At 60.4% G+C, this 22,035-nt stretch overlaps 1 protein-coding gene across 1 annotated transcript; it reads right to left on the bottom strand.

Moving 5' to 3' along the window:
* Positions 1-4,309: 4,309 nt before the first annotated feature.
* TTLL10 (tubulin tyrosine ligase like 10) lies at positions 4,310-19,920 on the bottom strand. The gene is made up of 15 exons (XM_081145145.1): positions 19,903-19,920; positions 19,372-19,437; positions 17,217-17,626; positions 16,564-16,644; positions 16,352-16,487; positions 16,106-16,224; positions 15,812-15,941; positions 14,891-14,962; positions 14,092-14,177; positions 13,187-13,358; positions 12,196-12,367; positions 11,565-11,705; positions 5,450-5,566; positions 5,000-5,093; positions 4,310-4,750 (listed from the first exon to the last, which is right to left on the bottom strand). Exons 4-15 carry the CDS (start codon positions 16,622-16,624, stop codon positions 4,362-4,364), a joined length of 1,689 nt encoding a protein of 562 aa, XP_081001271.1. The 5' UTR covers positions 16,625-16,644; positions 17,217-17,626; positions 19,372-19,437; positions 19,903-19,920; the 3' UTR covers positions 4,310-4,361.
* Between the last annotated feature and the right edge of the window lie 2,115 nt (positions 19,921-22,035).

The raw sequence follows: 22,035 nt of genomic DNA, 5'->3' as shown, positions 1-22,035 counted from the left end.
GGCCCGAGGCGGGGCTGACGCAGAGCAGCGGGGGATTCCAGGGCCGCCCAGGACAGAGCTGGAGGGCGGGAGGTGAGGCCAGGCTTGGGGTCTGGGCAGGAGGGGTTTGGCCCCAGGACGCTCAGGACCCTGGGAGGGCTGGAGGGAGGTTCCCTCCACGCCACCTCCCCCTCCGCCATGTGCCCCTCGGGCCCTCACTGCCCCCAGCTCATGTCCCTGCCCAGGTATTCTCCTCGAGCCCCCAGGACCCCACAATTTTCAAGCTTGGCCTGGCTCTGCGTACCCCAACTCACTCTGCCGTGAAAAGGGCCTGTGCACCGCGCAGGCGCTGAGGCTGGGGGTCAGGCGGGGACCCCGGCCTGCCACAGGTGTTTGGAGGCAGCCCAGGAGTGTAGGTTTAGGGGAGGCCCGAGTGACTCCAAGTTCAGAGGTGGGAAAGGTGGGTGGGCCCTGGGGGGGCAGGGTCCTGGGCAGGGGGCACTCAGAAGACTCACGGGTGCTGCCTTTGGGGAAAGGGGGTGGGGGACAGGTGCTGCGAGAGGCTGCCTTCCCCTCGCACTCGGCCCAGATTCCTAGCATGGGGCAGGTATGCGCCCACCTGCAGAGGCTGGTCCCCTGCCTGACCTGGGCTACCAAGCCCGAGGGGCCGAGGTGGTGCTCTGCCTGGGAACCCTGTCCCCAGGAGCAGCCCTCCAGCTGGTCCGGAAAACCACAGCCCCTCCCCGGGCTGGAGCTGAGTCTCAGATAAGGATCCAGGGGCCACTCTCTGTTCTCAGAAGGGCTTCCGGCCACAGCAGCTCCTCACCCAGCACCCACCCTTCACCTGCTGGAGCCGGCCCCGTCCGTCCCGTTACTGAGGCCGGGACTCAGCCAGTGTGGGAACCCCAGCTGGAGAGAGACCCACGGCGGGGACTGGGAGGGGATCCATCCCAAACAGAACTGGACACCACCCCTCCCAGCTCCCCGACCTAGGACGCTGCAGCGGGCTATCCAGGTCCCCGGCTGCCCCCGGGCTGTGACGTGGGCCCACAAGGTCAGGCCTGGCCACTCAGGATCCTGGACCAGGACCTGGGGCCCTCACTCCCCCACTCCCATCCCAGGGTGTCCTGGGCATTCAGGAGCACACCTGCTCCCCAAGCTGGGCTGGGTTCAGGGGTCAGGAAAGGACTCTCTCCTGGAGGGGCTGCCGGCCCCTGTGGCGGTCGGTGTTCAGGGCCACGGACCCCCCACCGTGGCTATGCCTGGGGTGGATGGAGAGGCAGCCGCCTCCACCCCAACGTGTCTTATCTTCCCAGGAAACTCAGGAGTTGAGGTGCTTTCCAGAGATTGTGACTCAGGCCAGGGTTGCGGCAGGTCTGCTTCTCAGCGACACATTCTGGGGGTGAGGGGTTAGGTGTGTCCCGTGTCCTTGGGGTCCCATGGCCCTGTCTGGCTGAAACAGACCCGTGGCCGCCAGAAGGTGCTCATCAGACCCGGGCCCTGCCTGCCAGGGGCTGAGGGAGGCCCCAGCGGGTGCCAGGGCGATGGGCAGCCCTCAAGATGAAGACTGCAGCCCTGGCCAGCGTGGCTCAGTGGTTAGAGCATCAGGCCTGAGCACCAAAGGGACTCAGGTTTGATTTCCGGTCAAGAGCATGTACCTGGGTTTCCGGTTTGCTCCCTGCCCCTGGCTGGGGTTCATTCGGGAGGCAACTGGTTGATGTGTCTCACACTCTCCCCCTCCCCTCCCTTCCTCCCTCCCACTCTCTGAAAAGCAATGGAAAAAATATGCTCATGGGAGTATTAACAAAACGATGGAGGCTGTAGGGTTGGTGGGGTCCCTGGGCGGTGCCTCGGCCAAGGGCAGCTTGACCCCCAAACTTTCTACAAATGGAAGGTGCTGCTTGAGTTCCCCACCCACCAGCAGGACCCCTGGAGGAGATGGGGAGACAGAGGGGGAAAGAAAGGGAGTGTGGGGGATGCATAGGGGGGTGAGGGTGGGGGGAGGGGAAGGGGGAGAGTGGGGGCAGACAGCCGGCTTTTACACTGGGCTGGGCGAAGTGCTGGATCCTCCCCTGCTGCAGGGTCCTGGCCGCCTCTGCTGTGATGGCCACCCACCGTGTTGATTCACTCTTGGGAGGGCACCTCCTAGCTGCAGATGCCCAGGTGCCCCATGGCCCACAGCACCCCAGGCTACATCTCCTGCCCACCTCTCCCTGGGTCCTTCAGGTCCTGAATGTGGGCTGGGTGGGGCCGGGAGTGTGGCATCGCCTCTGGGGGTGAAGGAAAAGCAGGGCTCTCGGGAAACCTCATTTGACATTCGGGCCCTCGGTGGGCACCAGGGACTAAGAGCAACCGATGGCCCAGGCCTTTGGGGGAGCCCTGGGATGGGAGCTCCGTCAGGGTAGGGCTGGCTGCTCTGCCAACGTGCACGTCTTGTCACGTCACGGGTCCTCATGGCTCACTGCACCCGCTCAGGGCTCGGGGGGCAGAGGCATCAGGGACGGCAACTCCCTGAAGGCTCAGGCCACTCCCACAGGCGCCCGCAGCCAGGCTGGCTCCCTGGGGGAGCTGGAATGTTCTGGGACAGTACCGATGCCATCACAGGCCACATCCCCAACCACGAGACAGCATGTGGGCAGAGGCCCCGAGAAAGGCAGGGACTTGCAGGGTGGGTGGGATGTAAGGGAGGGGATGTGGGCTGAGACATGGGGTGCAGAGGCCCTGGGGGGATCAAGAGATGGCCCTGAGGTGGCACAGCTGGGTAGCAGCTGAATGCCAGCAGGGAATATGGCCATGACCCCTGAAGGCCCAGGTGTGGGTTTCACAAACACCTGGGTGCACTCAGTCACCAGGAGGCCCCCTCTCCCTGATGGAGGCTGGTCTTCACCCCACCCCCGCCTCCGGCACGAAGCTGGCCAGCTGGGCTGCGGAGCCAGGCAGTAGCTGAGTGTGGTCCCATGGAGAGGCCAGCAGCCGTGCCGGAGGGGACCCAGGGCTCCTGGGCCCTGGTCCCACAGTGACGAGCGTGTACCGCCTGCCTCTTGCCTGGCATCTACCCCAAGCCCTAGCAGCAGGACGATGCGGGGTGCACAGGGTGCAGTGGCTGGGGCTGAGTGGCTGGACAGATTGGATCCTGGCCCTGGCCCCAGCCCTGGGACCCCCACTGGCTCTGTGACCCTGGGGGACTCACTCTACGTCTGAGCCGGTTCCCTCCTCCCTCCCCTTGGCTCCCTGGCTGCACCCTCCAGCGGGCAGGCGCCGGCGGAGACCGCGGCGCATAGCGCCCCCTGGTGGTGCTGTGGCCATCGCATCCCTCGGAAGGCGGCTGAACTTGCCCCTAGAGCGGTGGGGTGGCCAGTGGTCGAGTACTGGCCGGTAGCCCCTCCGGCCCCTCAGAGCCAGAGCTCCAATGCTCAGCACAGAAGGGGCCCCTCAGCGCCTCCCACCTGCCTTGGAGGCCACTGATGTCTGGGGTGGATCTGAGGTCAGAAACATGGGTGACCAGGAACGTTCGTGACTTGGCGTGACTGAGTGGAGGGGTGAGCAGGGCATGAGGGGGGGCAGGAGGAGGGCGTGCAGGCTGAGGTGGGCCGAGGGCCAGCTATCTGGACCCTGGGGTTTGGGCCTGGGTGGGTACGGGGACCTGGGGGGGGCAGGGTTGGAGACGGGATTATGGCCGGCCCTGGACACTTAGTGGTAGGGGGCCTTGGACACATCAGGGGCCCTGAATCACCCTGAGAGCTTGGGGCTGGGCCCACGGAAACACCTAGGCCACACGGCATGGGGCCTAGGTCCTCCAGGCCCGCCTGCTCGGAAGTCAGGGGCCTCAGGGCTTGGAGAGTGCAGGGCCCTGGGGCCCTGCTGGTCCGAGGGCCCAGGCGGGAGCTGCGACTGGGGCTGAGGGGAGGGAGAGGATGGGGGGAGGCCTGGGCAGGGGCTCTGAGGAACAATCTTGGCTTCAGGGAGCCCTCCTTTGGGGATCCAGGGGAACACCAGACCCCTTTCCTGGGGGTCGCAGAGCCAAGCAGAAGGGGTCACGCAGCTGCAGGAAGGTCCGTGGATGAGGGACACTGGGTGATGGAGGGGAGCCCAGGAGCGGTGGCTTCCCCACGATGGAGGCAGCCCCCAGGATGAGCAGAGTAGGGGGGTCGTCTCCCCTTCCTGCCAGACAGGCCACCCCATCCCTCCACCCGTGTGCCTCCCAAGGACAGGTCCCAGTGGTGGAGGGGGGGTGCAGAGAGAAAGGCATTGGGACAGGGGGGCCCAGGGGAGCCCCCAGGGGAGGGTCCCAGACGGCTGGACCGCCTGATCTGCTTCAGAGGCTGCGTTTGTAACAAAGTAGCCTTTATAGGTCTTGAGAGGGTGCTGGTGGCAGGCGGCTGCTAGGAGCCCCGGTGGTCCTCGGCCCGTCCGGGGGACGGCTCCTGTGCCGGATCCCTGCCTTCTGCTGGCGGCCACTTGGTGTCCCGGGCCTTGGGCTCACCACCCTGGGCGCTGTTGGGGCCTGGGGCGGGGGGCCGGGGGCGTTCCTGCACAGAGTGGGGCGCCCCGGCCCGGCGTGCGCCCGGCCTGTCTGCCGCGTGGGTCGGGGGCCCAGAGAATGCAGCCTCGCAGGGTGGCCGGGGAGGCGGGCGGTGGATGTGGCGGGGGCTCCCCAGGCGCGGCCAGATGTCCGTCTCCCCGTTGTGCAAGAGCACGAAGCGGCGCTGGGACAGCAGCGGCAACATCCGCTGGCGGCACAGGCTCTTGTGGAAGGTCTCCAGCGCCAGGTCTGGGGGGCGGGCGGGAGGCGGCGAGTGGGGCATCGTGGGGCTGGGGGCAGTGGGGGGGGCGGGCGGGCGCTGCCTGGGGCAGGGATTCCTTTCCCTTCAGGGCCTGAGTGGACACAGGCGCTCGGGATGTGGGAGAGCTAGGTCTGGGGGCATCTGAACTTGGGCAGAAGGTGGGACGGCTCCTGCGAGACGGGGCGGGCAGTGAGGGGGCGGTTTGAGGGTTTCAGGGGGCCTGGGCGGGGCCTCACCCAGGGTCTCCATGACCACGCGGGGAATCACCTCCTTCAGGACTTCACAGTTGGTGTGCAGGGCGGGGTTGGAGTTCATTTCTAGCAGCCACACCTGGGCCCAACACTGGTCAGCATCCTTCCCCACCCACCACTTGGCCAGCAAGAAGAGGCTGAGGCCCTGGTCCCTGTTAAGCCAGGTGACCCTGGGCGGGTGGCTCCTTTTCTATGGCACACTCCCCAAATTTGCCCAAGGAGCTGGGACTCTAAGGGTCTGAGGGTCTGGCCTTGGAGGCTGCCCCAGCTGCAGGAGCGGAGCCTTATGGACACACCACCCCCAGGGCTTAGGGAGGTCTGCCTGCAGAGTCCCCCCTGGAGGCCTGCCTGGGTGGTCAGGCTGTGCATAGACAGGCCCTGGCCCCCCTGCACCTGCCTACCAGGCCCCACCGCCCTGGGACACCTCAACCACACCTTGAAGTTGTCATCGATCAAGAAGTCACAGCCAATGAGGTCGAAGTAACCCAGCTTGCACTCCAGCTTGGACTTGACCGCCAGGAAGCAGTGGACCATGATCTGCTGCATCCGCTTCTGTGGGTGGGGCAGGGAGGGGGTCACTGGATGTCACCTGTAGGCACTGATTATGCCTCCCAGGCCTGAATAGCCACAGCCACACCCCTCACCTGCAGTCTCACCTGCGCCTCACCTAAAATTCACCTGTGTCCTCACCTGCAGAGCCACACCTGCCCACATTTTCGCACTCTTGGAGTTCGAAACAGGCTTACAGCCAGAAACTCAGTCACTCTCGTTTTATCCATTCAGCATACGTGTGGAACTCCGGCTGTGTGGTAGGTGCTGGGGCACTAGAGCCAAGAGGACCTACGAGGACTGTCTGCCCCTGAACAGATCACTTGCAGCAGGAGAGACAGGCAACACACGTGACCCGTAGAGCATTATACGCTTTGCACAGCCCACTGAGCAATAAATGCTGATGGAGAAAATGAAGACGGGTGTGGAGATGAGGGTTCTGGGGTGGCTTTTGTGATGTAAAAAGGGGTCTAGGTGAGCCTCATCGAGGAGATCCTGAGCAAGGACTGAAAACTGGAAGGAGGTGCTGTGGGGCGGGGCAGGGGACAGCTCAGCATGCCCAGGTGGTGGAGCAGCAGAGTGAGCCTGCTGTGTCTGGAAGGGCAGGGGGAGCAGGAGACCAGGGTGGCGCCAGCCACACTTGGGGGCATGGGAAGGGCCTTGCCTTTCTCCCTGAGATCAGAGCATACGAGGGGCCTATGTGACCCGTGCCCCAGTAGGGCCCTCTCCCTGCTCTGCTGAGAGACTGAAGGGGCTGGGAGCTGCTGCAACAATCCAGGTGAGAAATGGTGGTGGCTTAGGCAGCTAGAGGTGGTGGGACGGGTTCTGAATATACTGTGAGGTAGAGCCAGGCCGAGTGGCTGATGAAAGAACCGTGAGCCGTGAAAAGAGGGATAAAGGGTTATCCCTAGGTGTTTGGTCTGGGACTCGTGAAAGATGGAGCCCCCATCAACTGAGAAGGGGCAGGAAGACCACGGAGTCTGAGACATCTATGAACTGCAGATGGGGCGCTGACAGGCCATGGGATCAGGGGAGAGGTCAGGGCCGGATGTTTAAATATGTCCTCTTAAGCACATAGATGGAATTTGGAGCCAGGAGACTTTCACCACCAATGGGTGTAGATAAGAGCAGAGAGGACATCTGCTGAGCCCTGGGCCTCCAGAGAGCGGAGGCTGGGAGACGAGGGGCCAGCACAGGGGCTGAGATGGAGGGAAGGAGGCCCCGGGAGTCACGGGAAAGAGCAGCTCTGTCTGAAGTGGCTGGCAGGTCAGGGCTGAAGAGGGCTGGGGACTGACCCCTGGGTTTGGCAAGATGAAGGTCACTGTGACCTTGACGAGTATTTCAGTGGCACAACAGGGAGAAGCAGCCTCACTGGAGTGGGATCAAGAGACAAGGAAAACATCAGTGCAGACGTCAGAGGAAGGACGCATGAGAACAGGCCACTCCATAAATGAAACAACAAAAACAAAACTCGCAGAAAATGGTCAGAATAAATGTTTTCAGAACTCTGGACATTAACCAAAGGCTTGCAGCAACTTGAGGAGCGCTTATTCAAGAAAAATCTTGAACCCTGGTAAGAACAGTGAGCTTTGTGGCATTTTAAGTTGCCCTGGTGATTTTTATCTCCCACTCTCCCGCTCAGCGCAGCCTCAAAAAAAGCCCGCACTCTCAGTCCTGGGGACAGCAGACTGGACCTGGCTGGCAAACAACTGGAGTTACCTGTTGTGTCCCGTCTGGTGGCCCCCTGGAAGACCCCACTTGAAAGGAATCATAGGAAAATATGAGAATGATGTCTTATCAAATAGAAACTATCAGGGAAGAGAGATAAATCATGAAAGGGAGTCAAGTAGAAATTCTGGAGATGAAAGCATTAACAACTGAAATTTAAAATTCACAGAGGGGCTTAACGGTAGAGCTGAGTTGTCTGAAGCTAGGTCAGCTGGGATGATCCAGTGTGAAGGTCAGAAAGAAGGGAGCGTAAACGCTGCAGAGACCTGCGGGCACCACCAAGCGGACCCACGTGCACGGCGGGAGTCCCAGGAGAGAAAGAGGCGGCGGGGAGTATTCCAAGTGATGACGACAGAAAACTTCCCAGATTTGATGAAAAACATTTTACACACCCAAGAAGGTCAATGAGCTCCAAATAGGATAAACTCAGATAGGATGAGATCCACCACAGCATAAGCAAACTTGCAAAAGACAAAGAAGTGACTCATCACAGGGGCTCCTCAGGAAGATCATCAGAAGCCACAGGGTCCAGGAGGCAGCAGACGACACATTCGAGCTGAAACAACAAACCTGTCAGCCAAGAATTCCACGTCCAGCAAAACCACCCTTCAAAAATGAAGGGGAAATAAGACATTCCCAGATTTAAAAAAAAATAAATTTAAAAAGGAGGTTACCACTAGGACTGGCCCACAACCTTTCAAGATGAAATAAAAGGACACTGGAAAATAACTTAAATTCACATTAAAAAAATAAAGAGCACCATAAAGGTAATCACAGAGTTAAACATAAAAGATAGTACAAAAGCATTTTTTGGTAACTGCTCTTTTCTTCTATCTGTTTTAAAAGACAACTGCACAGAGCAATAATTGTAAGTCTGTGCTGATGGAAACAGTGTGTAGAGCTGTAGTTTGTGACAAAACAGCATAAAGGGAGGGTCGGAGCTATATAGGAACAATTTTTTACGCTATTGAAATTAATTTGGTATTAACCCAAACTAACTTGTTATAAATTGAGATGTTAATAGAAACCCCCAGGTCAACAACTAAGAACTCAAAAATATATAGTAAAAGAAACGACTAGAAATGCCATATTACAAAATGCGTATCCACGTAACACAAAAGGAGGCAGTAACTCGAGGACTGAGTAACACCAAAGATATAAGACTGATAAAAACAAATAGCTAACTAGCAGATGTAAATCCTACCTTATCAGTAATTACGTTAAATGTTAAGTCAAACTTTCCAAATAAAAGACAGAGGCTGGCCAAATGCACAAAAGCCCCTTGATATACTGTCTATGATTCAGAGACACAGAATGAAAGTAACAGGGTGGAGAGAGAGATTTCATGCAAATAGCAGCCAAAGGGAGCTGCAATGGCTATACCGACATCAGAGAAGATGGATTTTAAGACAAAAATTGTGGGTATTAAGGAAAAAGTACATTTTATAATGATAAAGATGTAGTAATTATAGCCCAGCCGGCGTGGCTCGGTGGTTGAGCGTCGACCTATGAACCAGGAGGTCAGGCCACATGCCCGGGTTTCAGCAAGATCCCCAGTGGGGGGCTTGCAGGAGGCAGCTGATCAATGACTCTCTCTCATCACTAATGTTTCTCCCTCTCATCACTGGTGTTTCTCTCTCTCTCTCTCCCTCTCCCTTCCTCTCTCTAAATCAATAAAACACATATTTAAAAAAAGATGTAGTAATTATAAACATACATGCACCTAACAAGAGAGCCTCAAAATACATAAAGTAAAAAAAAACCTAGAGAATTGCAGGGAGACATAGACTATTCAGCAATAATAGTTGGAGACTTCAATACCCCACCTCCCATGGTGGATAGACGTGTAAACAGAAGATCAATAGATAAATAAAAGACTTAAGCGACACTGTAAGTCAACGAGACCTGATAGACATCTACAGAACCTCCACCCAAGAGCAGAACACACTCTTCTCAGGTGCACAGTGAACACCCTCCAGGACAGACATTTGTTAAGACACAAAACAAATTCTAGTTACTATTTTTAAAGGGTTGGAATTACACAAAGTATGTTCCTGGACCACAGCGGAATGAAATTAGACATCAATAAGAGAAGGAAAATTGGAAAATCCACAAATATGTGGAAATTAAACAATGCACTTTTTTGTTTTGTTTGTTAGGCACCCAACAAAAACAGAACACCCAAACTCAGAGGCGTGCAGTGTAAGCCGCGCTCAGAGGGCGCCTGTGGCTGGAAAACACCTGCGTTCAACAGGAGGGAAGATCTCAGGTCAACAACTGATCTTCAACCCTGAGAAACCAGAAGAACAGAAAACTAAACCCCAAGTGAGCAGACCAGAGCAGATATATTTAGGAACAGAAAGTAGAAAACACTAGAGAAAATCAATGACACCAAAGGCTGGCTCATTGGAAAAAGTCAACAAAACTGACAAAGTCTTTCCTAGATTGACCAAGACAAGAAAGAAGAGAAATGACTAAAATCAGAAAAGGCAGACCTGAGCCCTGGCCGGTTTGGCTCGGTGGTTAGAGTGTGAGCCTGTGGGTGGAAGGGTCTCCGGTTCGGTTTCAGCCAAGGGCATGTACCCCAGTTGCAGGCTCGATCCCCGGCCCAAGTCAGGGCGCGTGCAGGAGGCAGCCCATCGGGGTGTGTGTGTGTCTCTCTCTTTTCCACTCTCTCTGAAAAGCAATGGAAAAAAGATCCCCGAGGAAGGATTAAAAAAAAACACAAAAAAAAAGGTAGACCTTACACAGAGATGAAAATGATTGTAACAAGGATTACAGTTGTTCATAGACTACTACGAACGACTGTATTTTATTTTTTCATTTTTTTAAATTTTTATTTTTTTTCTTTTTCGAACGATTGTATTTTAAACAAATTAGGTAATGTAGAAGAAATGGACATATTCCTCGAAGGACAAATGGATAAGCCTGACCAAGAAGAAATAGAAAATCTGAATATAACCTGTAACAAGTAAAGGTTGAGTCAGTAACAATAATAGACACACGTTCCCCATAGAAAAGTCCAGGACAGGTGGCCTCCCTGGTGAATTCTTCCAAAAACTTAAAGAATTAACAACATTTTCACAAATTCTTTAACAATAGGACAGGAGGAAACACATCAAAAGCCACATAAACACACAAGAAAAGAAGGCTCTCGACCAATATTACTCCGCACGTAGACACAAAAGTACTCAATGAAGTGCCAAGCAAAGCCCAGAAGTACATGTAGGGATAACCTACCCCGCCGGGTGGGGTTTGTCCAGAAATACAAGAGCAGTCCAAGCAGTGCCACACGGCACACCAAGAGGATGAAGCTGCTGCATCGGGCGTGGGGTCCTGGCTCGAGGACGGACACCCCCGCCCCGCAACTGGAACGGGGTGGGGAGAACGGAAACAAGCCCAACCGTGTGTCAAGAACAGTCTCTTTGACAGACGGTGCTGGGACATGGGACGTACCCATGCAAAAGAATGAAGTTGGACCCCTACCCCGTGCCCGATACAAGAAATGACTGAAAATGGGCCGATAATCTAAATGTAAGAGCTAAACTAAAAAACCTGTAAAAGAAAACATGTGTCTAAACCTTTCCAACCTTGGATGTGGCAATGGATTCTTAGATCTGACCTCAAAAGCATGAAGAACCAAAGAAAAGATGGATAAGTTGGACATAGTCAAAAACCTAAAACTTCTGTTCAGAAAAGGACATTATGGAGAAAATGGAAGAACTCACAGAACAGGAGGAAATGCTTGCAGATCACATATCTGGCAAGGGTTTGGCATCCAGGATGGACAAAGAGCTGTACCGAGGAAGGAAGACACAGCATCTGGATAGAAAATTTTCCGGAGCAGATCCACGGATGGACGATAAACACATGAAAAGACACTCGACATACGATCATCAGCAAAATGCAAATCAGACCCGCACGAGGTACCACGTCACAGCTTGTTTTCCCCCCCTTTTTTTTTAAAGAAGAAAAACTGTTGTCAAGGATGCGGAGCCCTCGGAGCCCTCATCCAGGGCCGGTGGGATAAGAGATGTTGTAGAGAGAGGAGAGGGAGAGACGGAGACCCCTCCGAGCGGCCAGCTTCCACCACCCGGTTATGCACAGAGAGACGCACTCTTTAGTACAGACACGCCCCTGGCCCCAGATTGTCCACTCACCTCGTGCCCAGTCCAGGGCCGAGGGAAACACTGCCCCCACTCCCACATACCCTAAGGGGTCGTGACCCTTGGCCCTGCCCCCCAGGTGGAGGTCGGCTGAGGAGCTCACGGACCGTGAAGGTGGTGAAGACCCAGTCTCTGGGGAGGCCCTTGGTCTTCCGGAACTTGTCGTTGATGTAGCGGTTGAGCTGCTCCATGCTCCACACTGTGTCTTCCTTCAGGAGCATGTACAGGGGGCTTTTCTTCTGCATGAACTGGGGAAGGTGGTGTGGCCTGGAGACCTTCTCCCCAGAGCACCCAGAGGCCCTGTCCCCCGGGACACCCTGCAGCAACCCTGCTGCGGAGACCCTCCCACAACCCCTCCTTCCGCTGAGACCTCTGCAGCCACCAAGTCCCCCACCTATCCTCACCGGAGGCCCCCACCTGGACTCCTCCCGTTATGAACCTTCCACGGAGACCTCTGGCCCACAGGCTGTCTCCACCGAGGTCTTCACAGAGACCCCCTCCCCCGGGCTCCTACTCCTCCCCTTGCCTCACCCACACCTGGAGGGAACCAAGCTGTGGCAGGTGGGTGCAGGGTTCTCGGTCACTTCACCAGGACACCCTGTGGTGGCTGCAGGTGAGAGGCAGCGCTGACTGCGGCCATGGGCAGCCCAGGCCACAGGGCTGGACCACCTCTGGATCTGAGCCATGTGTGCAGCTGGACGCTCGTCTGTGTTTCTGAGCTGCAGGGAGGACCCTCACCTGGTTGGTCAAGTGGCCACTGAGGTCTTCGGAATGGGGGTCGTAAAGGCTGAGGGTGAGGCGAGCGTAGCCATGGCCAAAGAAGACCATGTAGGGCATGGCACAGGCGATGAGCAGGTAGGAGCGCACGTCAAACTTCTTCCCATCCAACAGCAGTGGGTTCTGGATGTACCTGAGTGGGCACATGAGGGCTGAGCACACGGCCAGCCTGGCCGGCGTGTGTCCTTTTGCCTCAACCTAGCCTGGACCAGTTCCTCAGTACCCCCCCACCTGCCCCAGGTATGACCTGTGCCCTGTGCCCCTCCCCATGAGTGCATGTCCATCGATAGGGGGACAGTTCTGAGCCTGAACAGTTCAGAGGATCCCTGGGTGTCTGGGGTGCTCAGGCTGCAGCAGGGAGGACTGCCTGGAGGAGGAGGGAGGGCTGACATTTGGCCTTAGAGGGTGAGTGGCACGGAAGAGGCAGGGAGGGGCCGTCCCAGGTGGAAAGAGCTGCGGGACTAAAGCTCCGTAGGACAGAGCTTGGGATGGCCTGGCAGCCGGGGTGGCCGTGAGACTGACTGGTTCACAAATGCGGAGGAGGAGTCCCAGGGCGAGCTTTCCGAGGTGACCGTGCCTCCCCGCGAGACTAGGGTCGGGGCCCCGCCCAGAGGCAGAGGGATGGGGGGACAGCCAGCTCTGGCTGCAGGCCTGAGGGCTGCAGGCCTGGGTGGGCTTCCTGCAGGACAGAGGGGCAGTGCCCGGGCAGGGGGTAAACTGACCAGACCTTCCCCGCGCCACCCCCATGTCCATTCAGGAGCCTCTGTCCAGGCGGCTCGTCTCCTCCGCCTCCCCCACTGGATGGGACACCTCCCCTCTGCTGGCTACTGGGCGCCCCGCCGGGGGCACTGCGGCCTTGCACAGCCACGGACCCCGAGGGCCCACGAGCCCGCAGGCGCGCGGGGCCGGGCCGCTCCCACACCCACTGGCACCCCGCGGGGCGCGGCCGCACCTCTGCACCACGCGAGCCTGCGGCGCGCGGTAGGGCGTCCTGCGGTAGGCGGGGTCGTCCTCGGTGCTCTGGGCCTTGGCCTGCAGGGCGGCGGCTTCCTGCCGGCTCCTGAGCAGAAAGATGCCCTTGCCCTGGTTGGAGGCCGTGGGCTTGCAGATCCACGTCTGGGTTCCTGCGGGGAGGGCCACCTGCGTCCCCGCTGCCCGCCGGCCGCCCACGCCCCGGCCCGGCCCGCCCACACGCCCCGCCCACCACGGCACGCCCACGCCCACCCAGCCACGTGCCCGCCCGGATCTGGCCCCGCCCACCCAACCACGCGCCCAGCCCCTGCTATGGCCCCGCCCACCCAGCCACGTGGCCCCGCCCCGGATCTGGCCCCGCCCACCCAACCACGCGCCCAGCCCCTGCTATGGCCCCGCCCGCCCAGCCACGTGGCCCCGCCCCGGATCTGGCCCCGCCCACCCAACCACGCGCCCAGCCCCTGCTATGGCCCCGCCCACCCAGCCACGTGGCCCCGCCCCGGATCTGGCCCCGCCCACCCAACCACGCGCCCAGCCCCTGCTATGGCCCCGCCCAGCCAGCCACGTGGCCCCGCCCCGGATCTGGCCCCGCCCACCCAACCACGCGCCCAGCCCCTGCTATGGCCCCGCCTACCCAGCCGCGTGGCCCCCACGCCCGCCCCAACCTGACTATGCCCCCAGCCCCAAAACACGCCTGCCACGCCCCCACCGCACGCCTCTCGGCCCCGCCCCCTCCCGGCCTCGGCCCCGCCCCCTCCCGGCCCGGGCCCGGCCCCGCCCACCTGCCCCGCTCCCTCCCGGCCCCGCCCCACCCCTCCTACCCCGCCAGCCCCGGTCCCGCCCCGAAGCCGTGCCCCGGGCGCGGGCTGTCCCGCAGGCTCTCACCGTCAAAGAGGGCGAAGAAGGCCTCTCTCTCGTCCCTCACGTCCAGACGGTAGGTCTCTGGGAAAAACTCTTCCATTTTCAGGACCCTGGGGAGCAGGGGGTGGGGGAGTAGGGAGGGCCGTCTCCCTCCCCCGGGCTTCGCGGTCATTCTAGGGGCCCTACTTGGGGCAGGCTGGAGGGACCGTGGCCCTGGGAAGCTGGGTTGGGCTCCAGGCATCCCGGTGTCCCCTGCACCCACCCCCACCCCGGGGTGTTTCCTCTCCAGCCCCAGCACCCTCTTCCCCCGCTGGAGCATCTCGGGCTCCCCGCTCACCTGGCTCCTCTGCAGGCACCTGCCGCCCGCCTGCCTCACCTCCCCGGCCCCCTCCCGCTCCCCGCTCCTCCTGGCTGCTCTGCCCCCTGCATGGCCCAGGCACTTGTGAGCCCTCTGTTTAGAGCTGTGTCCCCGGGCCAGGACAGTGCCCACTCAGGCCAGGACAGTGCCCACACAGGCCAGGACAGTGCCCGCACTCGGGCCAGGACAGTGCCCGCACTCGGGCCAGGACAGTGCCCACACAGGCCAGGACAGTGCCCACACTCAGGCCAGGACAGTGCCCGCACTCAGGCCAGGACAGTGCCCGCACTCAGGCCAGGACAGTGCCCGCACTCAGGCGTGCAGCCAGCAGGATCTGAGTGCTCTGGGCCATTCCAAGCTGCCTCTGCTGGCCTGGGATGCCCTTTCACTCTTTGCCATCTACCACCAGGCCATGCTTCAATTTAGGGCAGAATGGCTCCTCCCAGCTGGGCTGAGTACATCTACCTCTGTGGCCCAGGGCATCCTGGGCTGGTCGAGGTGAGCTCCTCCAGGGTGGGTGCTGGGTCCTTTCCAGATCTGTACCCCAGGGGGACACAGGGCCTGGCCTGAGTGTCCACTCGGCAGTGTGTGGAGGATGGATGGGTGGGGTCTGGGGAGGTGGGGAATGGGTAGGAGCTTTGAAGTAGGTAGTGGGTGTGTGGATGGGCGGTGGTTGGGTGAGTGGATTTGGGATGGAAGAAGGTGGATGGACGGGCAGGTGGCTCGGTGGGTAACAGATGCCCGGAGGGGAACGGGCGAGAGTTGCTGACCAACATGGGTGGAATGGAGGTGGACGGCTGGACATGTAGAAGTAAAGATGGTGTCGTGGTGGCCCAGTGGGGTTGGAGGTGGACAGTAGTTGGGTGGGTGGGCATGTGTATAAGTGGGTGGGCAATGAGTAGAGTGAGTAGACAGGTGGACACCAGATAGGTGAAGACGCTGAGTGCCTCAGGCACGACTGTGCTGAGCGAAGGGAGCAGACAGTGAGTGTAGAGGGTCTGTGGGATTGGGAACTGGGATGGACGGCACGGGTGCAGTGGGTAATGAATGACTAAATGGGGGACACCAATGGGTGGCTCTGTGGTGGGTGTTGTGTAAGGACTCTAGAGGGGCTGAGGGGGACGTAATGGGTGGTGGGTGTTTGGGGTAGAGACAGATTGGTGAGTGAGTGGTGGGAAGATGGGTGGGTGGATGGGCAAAGGTGGGTGGACAGAGTGAAGGGTGGTTAGGACCAGCTATTGACTGACATTTCAGATGGGTGGGTGTGCAGCTGAGTGGAGAAGGGACAGGTGGGTTGGTAGGACGGATGGGTGCATGTGGGGTTGATGGTGGGGGGAGCTGATGGTGGGTGCCCAGCGGATGGTGGGTGGACCAGGGCGTGCGTACTTGGCCTGTGCACACTGTGATGTCTTGTTGATCTTGTTGGTGACCCTTGAGTACTCCCTGAGGGTGCTGAGAAGCCCGATCTTGGTGGTGAGCACTTTGTTGTTGGGAAGCTGGTACAGCAGCTGCTCACCTGGCATGACAAAGCCCTGGGCAGTATGTGGGTGACCACAGCAGGGTCTCAGCCACCCAGACCACCACCGGCTCCCAGTGGGGGGGGTGGAGCCACTCTCCATGCTCTGGCCCAGATGGTCCTTGAATGCTATAGGCCCCCAAGCCCCTACCCCTCCTGACTACCTTCCCGGAAGCTGAGGTAGCTGTCTCGACACTTGACCTCACACCACTTGAGCTTGTAGTCCTCCCTCTGGCTGTCCTGGATGCGCTGCCAGCCCTTCCTCTTGCAGTAGGAGCTGATTCTGTGGGGTGGAGGCCAGCATGACCCTGGGGGCCTTGGGACCTGGGGGAGGGATGGGCATGCCAGGGGAGGGGCCCCTTGGGGCCCTGGGGGGGTGGGGCTAGGCCCGGCCTGAGGGCCCCACTCACATGGAGGCCCCATTGGCGCCCCCGATGTAGAAGAAGGGGCCACACCCCATGCTGGATGGCTGCTTCTCCCCCCCCAGCAGATGCCTCTCCAGGAGGGTGGCCTGGGGCTTGGCAGCAACAGCATCTTCCAGAGGGTCTGCAGACAGGTGGGTGGTCAGAGGCCTGGTTGGCGGAGGCTTTCCTGTCCCCTCCCAGGCCCTGCCTGATCTCACCTGCATCCTGGTCCAGCTGGCTTAGCTGACTCAGGAGCCCGTCCAGGTCGCTGCTCCCCATTGGTCTCTCATGGGCCCAGCCTGTGAAAGGGATGGCACCCACTCAGAATCTGGCCCAAGTCCAGTACCAGTTGGGCTCCAGATCAGCCGACCCTGTCCCACCCGTTTCTTGCAGCTCCCAGGCAGTCCCCCCAGCCCATCGGGGCACATCTCATCCCAGGCACGGGCCTGACCACTGGGCCTGGGCCTACCACGCCTCCTACGAGAGAGGGGATGGTCACCACCACTCAGGGTCAGCCTTAGAGTGGGCAGGGTCCCCCTTCACCAACAGGGCAAGTGCAGGTAAGGGGCGAGGGCGGAGGCTGGAGCTGGGGGCAGACGTGGCACAGGGGCATGCCCAGGAGGGTGGGGTCATAATGTCCATCATGATGTCATGGGTGACCCATGTCAGGCAGGGGTGATGGGGCTGGGGGCTGGGGCAGGCACAGTGCCTGGCAGACTGTAGAGAGATCTTTCCCCTCCCTGTGTCTGCTCAGATCCTCACTCTGCTGGCCCCTCTCCTGGGGCACAGTTGTGTGTGGTCCCCCGATTAGTACACTGTCCCTGGATTGGGGCTCCAGGCCCCAGGGAAGCCATCCCAGAGCTGCATTCACCTGGCACCAGGGGGCGGCTCCGCCAGACCCCTTTGATCCTCGATGGCTTGCCTCTCTTGGTGCCAACCCGGGTCCCAGGGGGCAGTCCCTGGTGGCAGTGGGTGAAGTGGGTGTGGCTACGGGCCCCGGGTTTGGGGACAGTGAGGCAGGGGCTCGGCTGAGAAGACGCTGTCCACACCGGTCTTTGGCACCTTCTCACAGCCCGTGGTCCTAGCCCCCGGATCTTGCAGGAGATCAGGCCCACCCTGCAGGGAGAGCGGCGTTTCCTGGGGGTTTCGGCTTGTGGCTGGCTCTTGTCTCCATGGCGACTGTGGGGCCTGGTGTCCCTCAGGGGCAGGGTGGTCTCTGCATTCTGTCTGTCCCCCTTGAGGCCTCCCTTGTAGGGACTGTCTGCCTCGCCTCGTTGCCACCTGTAAGAAAGGTGTCCGTCAGGTCTTCAGGGGTCGAGAGGGGCACCCGGGCCCAGGAGTGGAGGTGCCCTATGTCTGAGGGGGGCTCCAGCTGTCAGCCCCCATAAGGGGGCCTTGCTTTGAGCACCTTTTGCCCTGTAACCGCCTTGGGAACATCTCAGGGAAGTTTTAGCCGTTCCTTAATGGGTCCCTCTCAATTTTGGGGCTGCTTGGGGGTCAAGGACTTTCTGAAGGATTGAAAACACAAGCAGTGGAAAGGCAAGCACACTGGGGAGGAGGCGGGACAGAGGGCCCTGCACCTGCGCCCAGGTGCCAGCAGAGACCGTCACTGTGAACACATCCAGCTGGTCACCCGAGAAATGCTGGCGAGGCCTCAGTCCCCACTTCGGACAGAAGCGTGCACAGTTCTGGGGGCCGAGCGCAGGCAGGATGGGGGGAGCCTTACCCCTCTGCCCTGGCCCAGCCTTTCCCCCCCAGAATGGGAGGGCTTCTTGGAGGAGGCTGAGTGTCTGGGCTGGACACCGTGGGGGGGGAAGGGCCTCTGTGTGCACACGCAACTCTCCTCATCACCGGGAGACCCCAGCCCCTTCGCACTTGGTTCCCAGCACCTGGCAGCAGGTCCAAGGGGTCCTGCTGAGGATGGAGCACCCCCCCACCATACCGACGTTCAGTACCTTCCCACAGCACTCCTAAGTGAGCGGCCACCGGGTCCGCAGGCATCTGAGGAAGGCCCCCAGGTGTGAGCGAGAGCTCGACGCAGACACACAGACACAGAGATGTGCACACAGACAGTCACACCCACCCACAGAGGAAGAGAGGGAGACGGTGGCACAGACGCTGGAGGAAACGTCCCCTGGAACACCCTAGGGTGGGAAGGGGAGGAGCCCCTAGGAGGGCTGGGTGCTGTCCCGGAGTGCGTGGGAATTAGAAATAGGACACAGAGGCCAGGACATTGCCCAGAAAGGAGAACACGAGGATGGAAGCAGGGAGCAGGTGGAGCTGAAGTCACGGCCAGAGAGATGGAGGAGGGGACGGCGAGGCCAGCGAGCAGAGGCTGGGCTCTGGCGGCCCCTCGAGGAGGTTCCTGAGAAAGGCGGGACAGTGGGCCGGGGCAGTGCAGTTTATGCACACGGCGGGCTGGCGGGACCGTGGGGGGTGCAGTGTAGAACCAGGCCCGGGGCCCTGAGCCAGCTGGCAGGGGACCCCGAGGTTGGGACGTGCGCACACGGTGGCGAGGGGCAGCCGTCCCCCATCCCGGCTGTTGGGCATCCTCTGCAGTGCAGCCGTGGGAGCGGAGCATCCGAAGGCAAGTGGCCAGGCAGCCCGGGCGCTGGCCGGTGGCCGTGGGCAGGCAGGGGGTGGCGTGGCCGGGACACTGCCTCCTGCCTCTGTTTGGCTTTTGTAACTGTGCTGATTATTTTCACAATGAATAAAGCCCGGAGTTACCAGTTCTTCCCATTAAAATTAACAAAGACGAATAAAAGCCCCGGGCAAGCCCGCGTGTGGTGCGGCCTCGGCGTGGCTGACCGGAGCTTGGGGGGGGGTGCGGCTGGGGGGTGTCAGCTCTGCTCCAGAGCCCTGCGCTCTGGCCGGTCAGTCTCTGAAGGGCAGAATCTAAACGAGAGGAAGGCTGGACCACACAGTGTCGCAGGGGAAGATGGCCACCGACGTTGCATCAGGACGATGCTGGGAGGGGTTAAGTGAAAACTCAACTTTTATAATAAACTTTGAAATAAATGTTTTACCTGGTCTGGTGCAAAGACTGGCAGGAAGGAGCACCCTGGCGTGGTGAACGTAAGGCCCTCGTGAACCTGAAGAAAACGTCCGAGGAAATGAGACGTCAGTGTCCTGTGGGGTGCTAGGCGGGCGCTCACGTTGTCTGCTGGGCTGGCGCCTCCCGGGCAGGGCCAGGCTGTCCACGGGGACAGGGGTCCCCACAGATGTCAGGACGCGGCCCTTTTGAGCATAGGTTCTGGGAGACACACCTAGTCCTGGGCGAGGTAGCTCGTCCTGAGGAGCCGACACTCCCGGGACGCACACCCTTCTTGGCCTGGCACTGGGGTTCGTGCCCCTCACGCCGTGGCCCTGGGGGCATGGGCTCTCCACAGAGTGGGGCACCCTTCCCCTGCCCTCCCCTCCCTCGTCTCTTTCTGCTCCTGGGCAGAATCCCCAGAGGACCAACAGGGTCCTTGGTGGCCAGGCGGGACACAGGATGGCAGGCCCCAGCCCTCACACCCGGCCAGGACCCTTGCTGCTGACCTGCCCGTGCCTCTTACCTGCCCTGCAGGCTGGTGTGAGCCCTCTGCCTGGGAAACAGTGGTGACCCGGCAACCATCACCCAGCAACTGCCTCCCAGCAACCTCGACCCAGGGCCCAGAGGAGAGCAGGTGGATAGGGAGGGGCAGGGGCCAGACGCCCCGGGGGAGCTGGGCCCCCCATTCTCTCCAGGATCATCCCTGAGCCGTTGACGACCCTCAAGTCCACGCCCAGGCCCCGGACCTGACCCCAGAATTTTTTGCGTGTTCACGAGGCTTTATTGCTGTATTACACCTTCCTCACTGCAGCCCCAGCACGTGGGGTCCCCACTTTACAGAACAGTGCGTGGGGGCTCAGCAAGCCAGTGCCACTCCCAAGCGTGGGGGTGCTCACACCTGGGGCTGGGCTCCCGTCTGCCACAGCCTTGCATGGGTCATGGGGGTGTCTGTACTTTGAGGGCCTTCGCTGCTTGTAGGGCTGTAGGTAGCCCCCAAATGCGTCTCCATTCTGAGCCCCGCACCAGCTGATGTGATCTTACTTGGGAAAAGGGTCTTTGCAGATGTGATTAAGTTAAGGATCATGGGGTGAGGTCCTCCTGGGGACCCTAAACTCAGTGACCAGTGTCCTCCTAAGAAGGAGGCAGACAGATGAGGAGACACAGGGAGAGGGGAGAAGCCACGTGCAGATGGGGAGAGGCTGGAGGGATGCGGCCACAAGCCCAGGGACACCCGGAGCCACCGAGGCGGGAGAGGCAGGAAGGACCCTCCCCTAGAGCCTCCGAGAGGGCGCCCACACCCTCCACTTCTGACCCTGGCCCCCGACCCGGGGGGGTGCATTCGGTAGCTCCCACCCGCCCTGTGTGGCCATTTGCTGTGGCCGCACCCCTTAAACCCCTCACTTTCAAGGCTCCTAGCTTCACCCCCACTACAGGGAGGCCTCTGTGACCCTACACGCCTGCCTTGGCCAGATGAGGGGCCTTCAGGGTGGGTCTGCTGGACTGTGGTCTGAGACCTCTCTGCCCTGCAGGAGGGCCTGGGGCCCTGGCTAAGCCCTTCCCGAGCAGCTGGGCATGGACTCCAGCGTGGGACTCGCAGTGGGGGGCATTTTGGCCCCTGGTCACCTTTAGGCCCCTCCTCTTCCCTGGCCCTGAGCACGGAGCCCTGGAGAGTCATAGCTGCCCTCCCTCTGGAGCCCGAGCCCCTTCCCCACGCGGGAGGCTGGGCCCCTTGGAGGCGCCCAGGCTCCTGCCCACCACCTCGGTCCCCTGGTTCCTCACGGGTTCTGGGGAGGTGGCCCCTGCTCACTGTCAGCAAGAGCTCGGGCTCGAGAGGTTGGCCTCATAACCAGAAGCACCAGATGGCATGGTGCCTTCCACTGCTGTGCAGCTGGGGGCCTCCTGGCCACGGGGGCGCTTGGCCTGGGTGTGCTGGCAGCAGGAGGGGGCGGTTGGCCCCTCTGCGGGGCCACGGGAGCCAGGTAAAGGCCCAGCACCCCTCCTGCAGCCTTGGGGAGTTGGCACCTTTGCTGGGGCCGGGCCAGGACTCCTGGAAGCCCCCCCGCTGGAGCCAGGCAGCCTCCGGCCTCCGGGTCTCCGCTTGGCTCCTGCTGCTGTCCGCAAGTCCTGCACTCGGTCACTTGCTCAGAGAGGCCTTCTGGGGCCACTCTCGACCCCCTTCTTGCTCTAGAACTTGCTATGCAGACCGTGTTCAAGGAAGACTCAGGGACAAGGGGTACAAGGGGAGGGGCAGAGACCTCCCCCAGGAGCCCTGGGGGCCCCTCCACTCCAGCGGCAGAGCCCTTGGGCTGTTGCAGGGTCTGGGGCTGTGACCTCAGCGGGTCCTTTGCAAAGCTGTGGGTCAGGCCCCTGGGACCTGCTGAGAGTTCTCAGGGGAAGGAAGGGGCTTTGGGGAGACAGCCATGATGCTGGGGGTGGGGTCAGCATCAGGGTTTGCTTTTGGGGACTTGAGACAGGACATCTTGATGAACCGCAGTGGGGGGAGCAGGGTGGGGCCAGCCGAAGTCTGGGGTGGGGTGGAGGTGAGGGGGGATGCATGGCACTAGCAAAGCGTGCCCCCCAACTGCCCAGGCCCCAGAGACAGGTTGTGGGAACCTGGTGGGTGCCCTGAACTGAGGCCTGAGGAAGGAAGGGGGTG

The sequence above is a fragment of the Miniopterus schreibersii genome (assembly GCF_964146895.1).
Source record: "Miniopterus schreibersii genome assembly, chromosome: 8".
In the NCBI taxonomy this organism is placed as follows: domain Eukaryota; kingdom Metazoa; phylum Chordata; class Mammalia; order Chiroptera; family Miniopteridae; genus Miniopterus; species Miniopterus schreibersii.
Note: the sequence above shows the minus strand (reverse complement) of the source record. Positions and strands in the feature narration are given on the sequence as shown.

What these genes read in the sequence shown, in the direction of transcription:
- TTLL10 (XM_081145145.1), bottom strand. Translation starts at nt 16,624, where the DNA reads ATGGGGAGCAGCGACCTGGACGGGCTCCTGAGTCAGCTAAGCCAGCTG. An exon ending in CAGGCTCGCGTGGTGCAGAG is followed by an intron (nt 12,368 to 13,186) that starts GTGCGGCCGCGC and finishes GTGCCCACTCAG; the next exon opens with GTACATCCAGAACCCACTGC. An exon ending in GGGTCTTCACCACCTTCACG is followed by an intron (nt 5,567 to 11,564) that starts GTCCGTGAGCTC and finishes CCCCACCCACAG; the next exon opens with AAGCGGATGCAGCAGATCAT.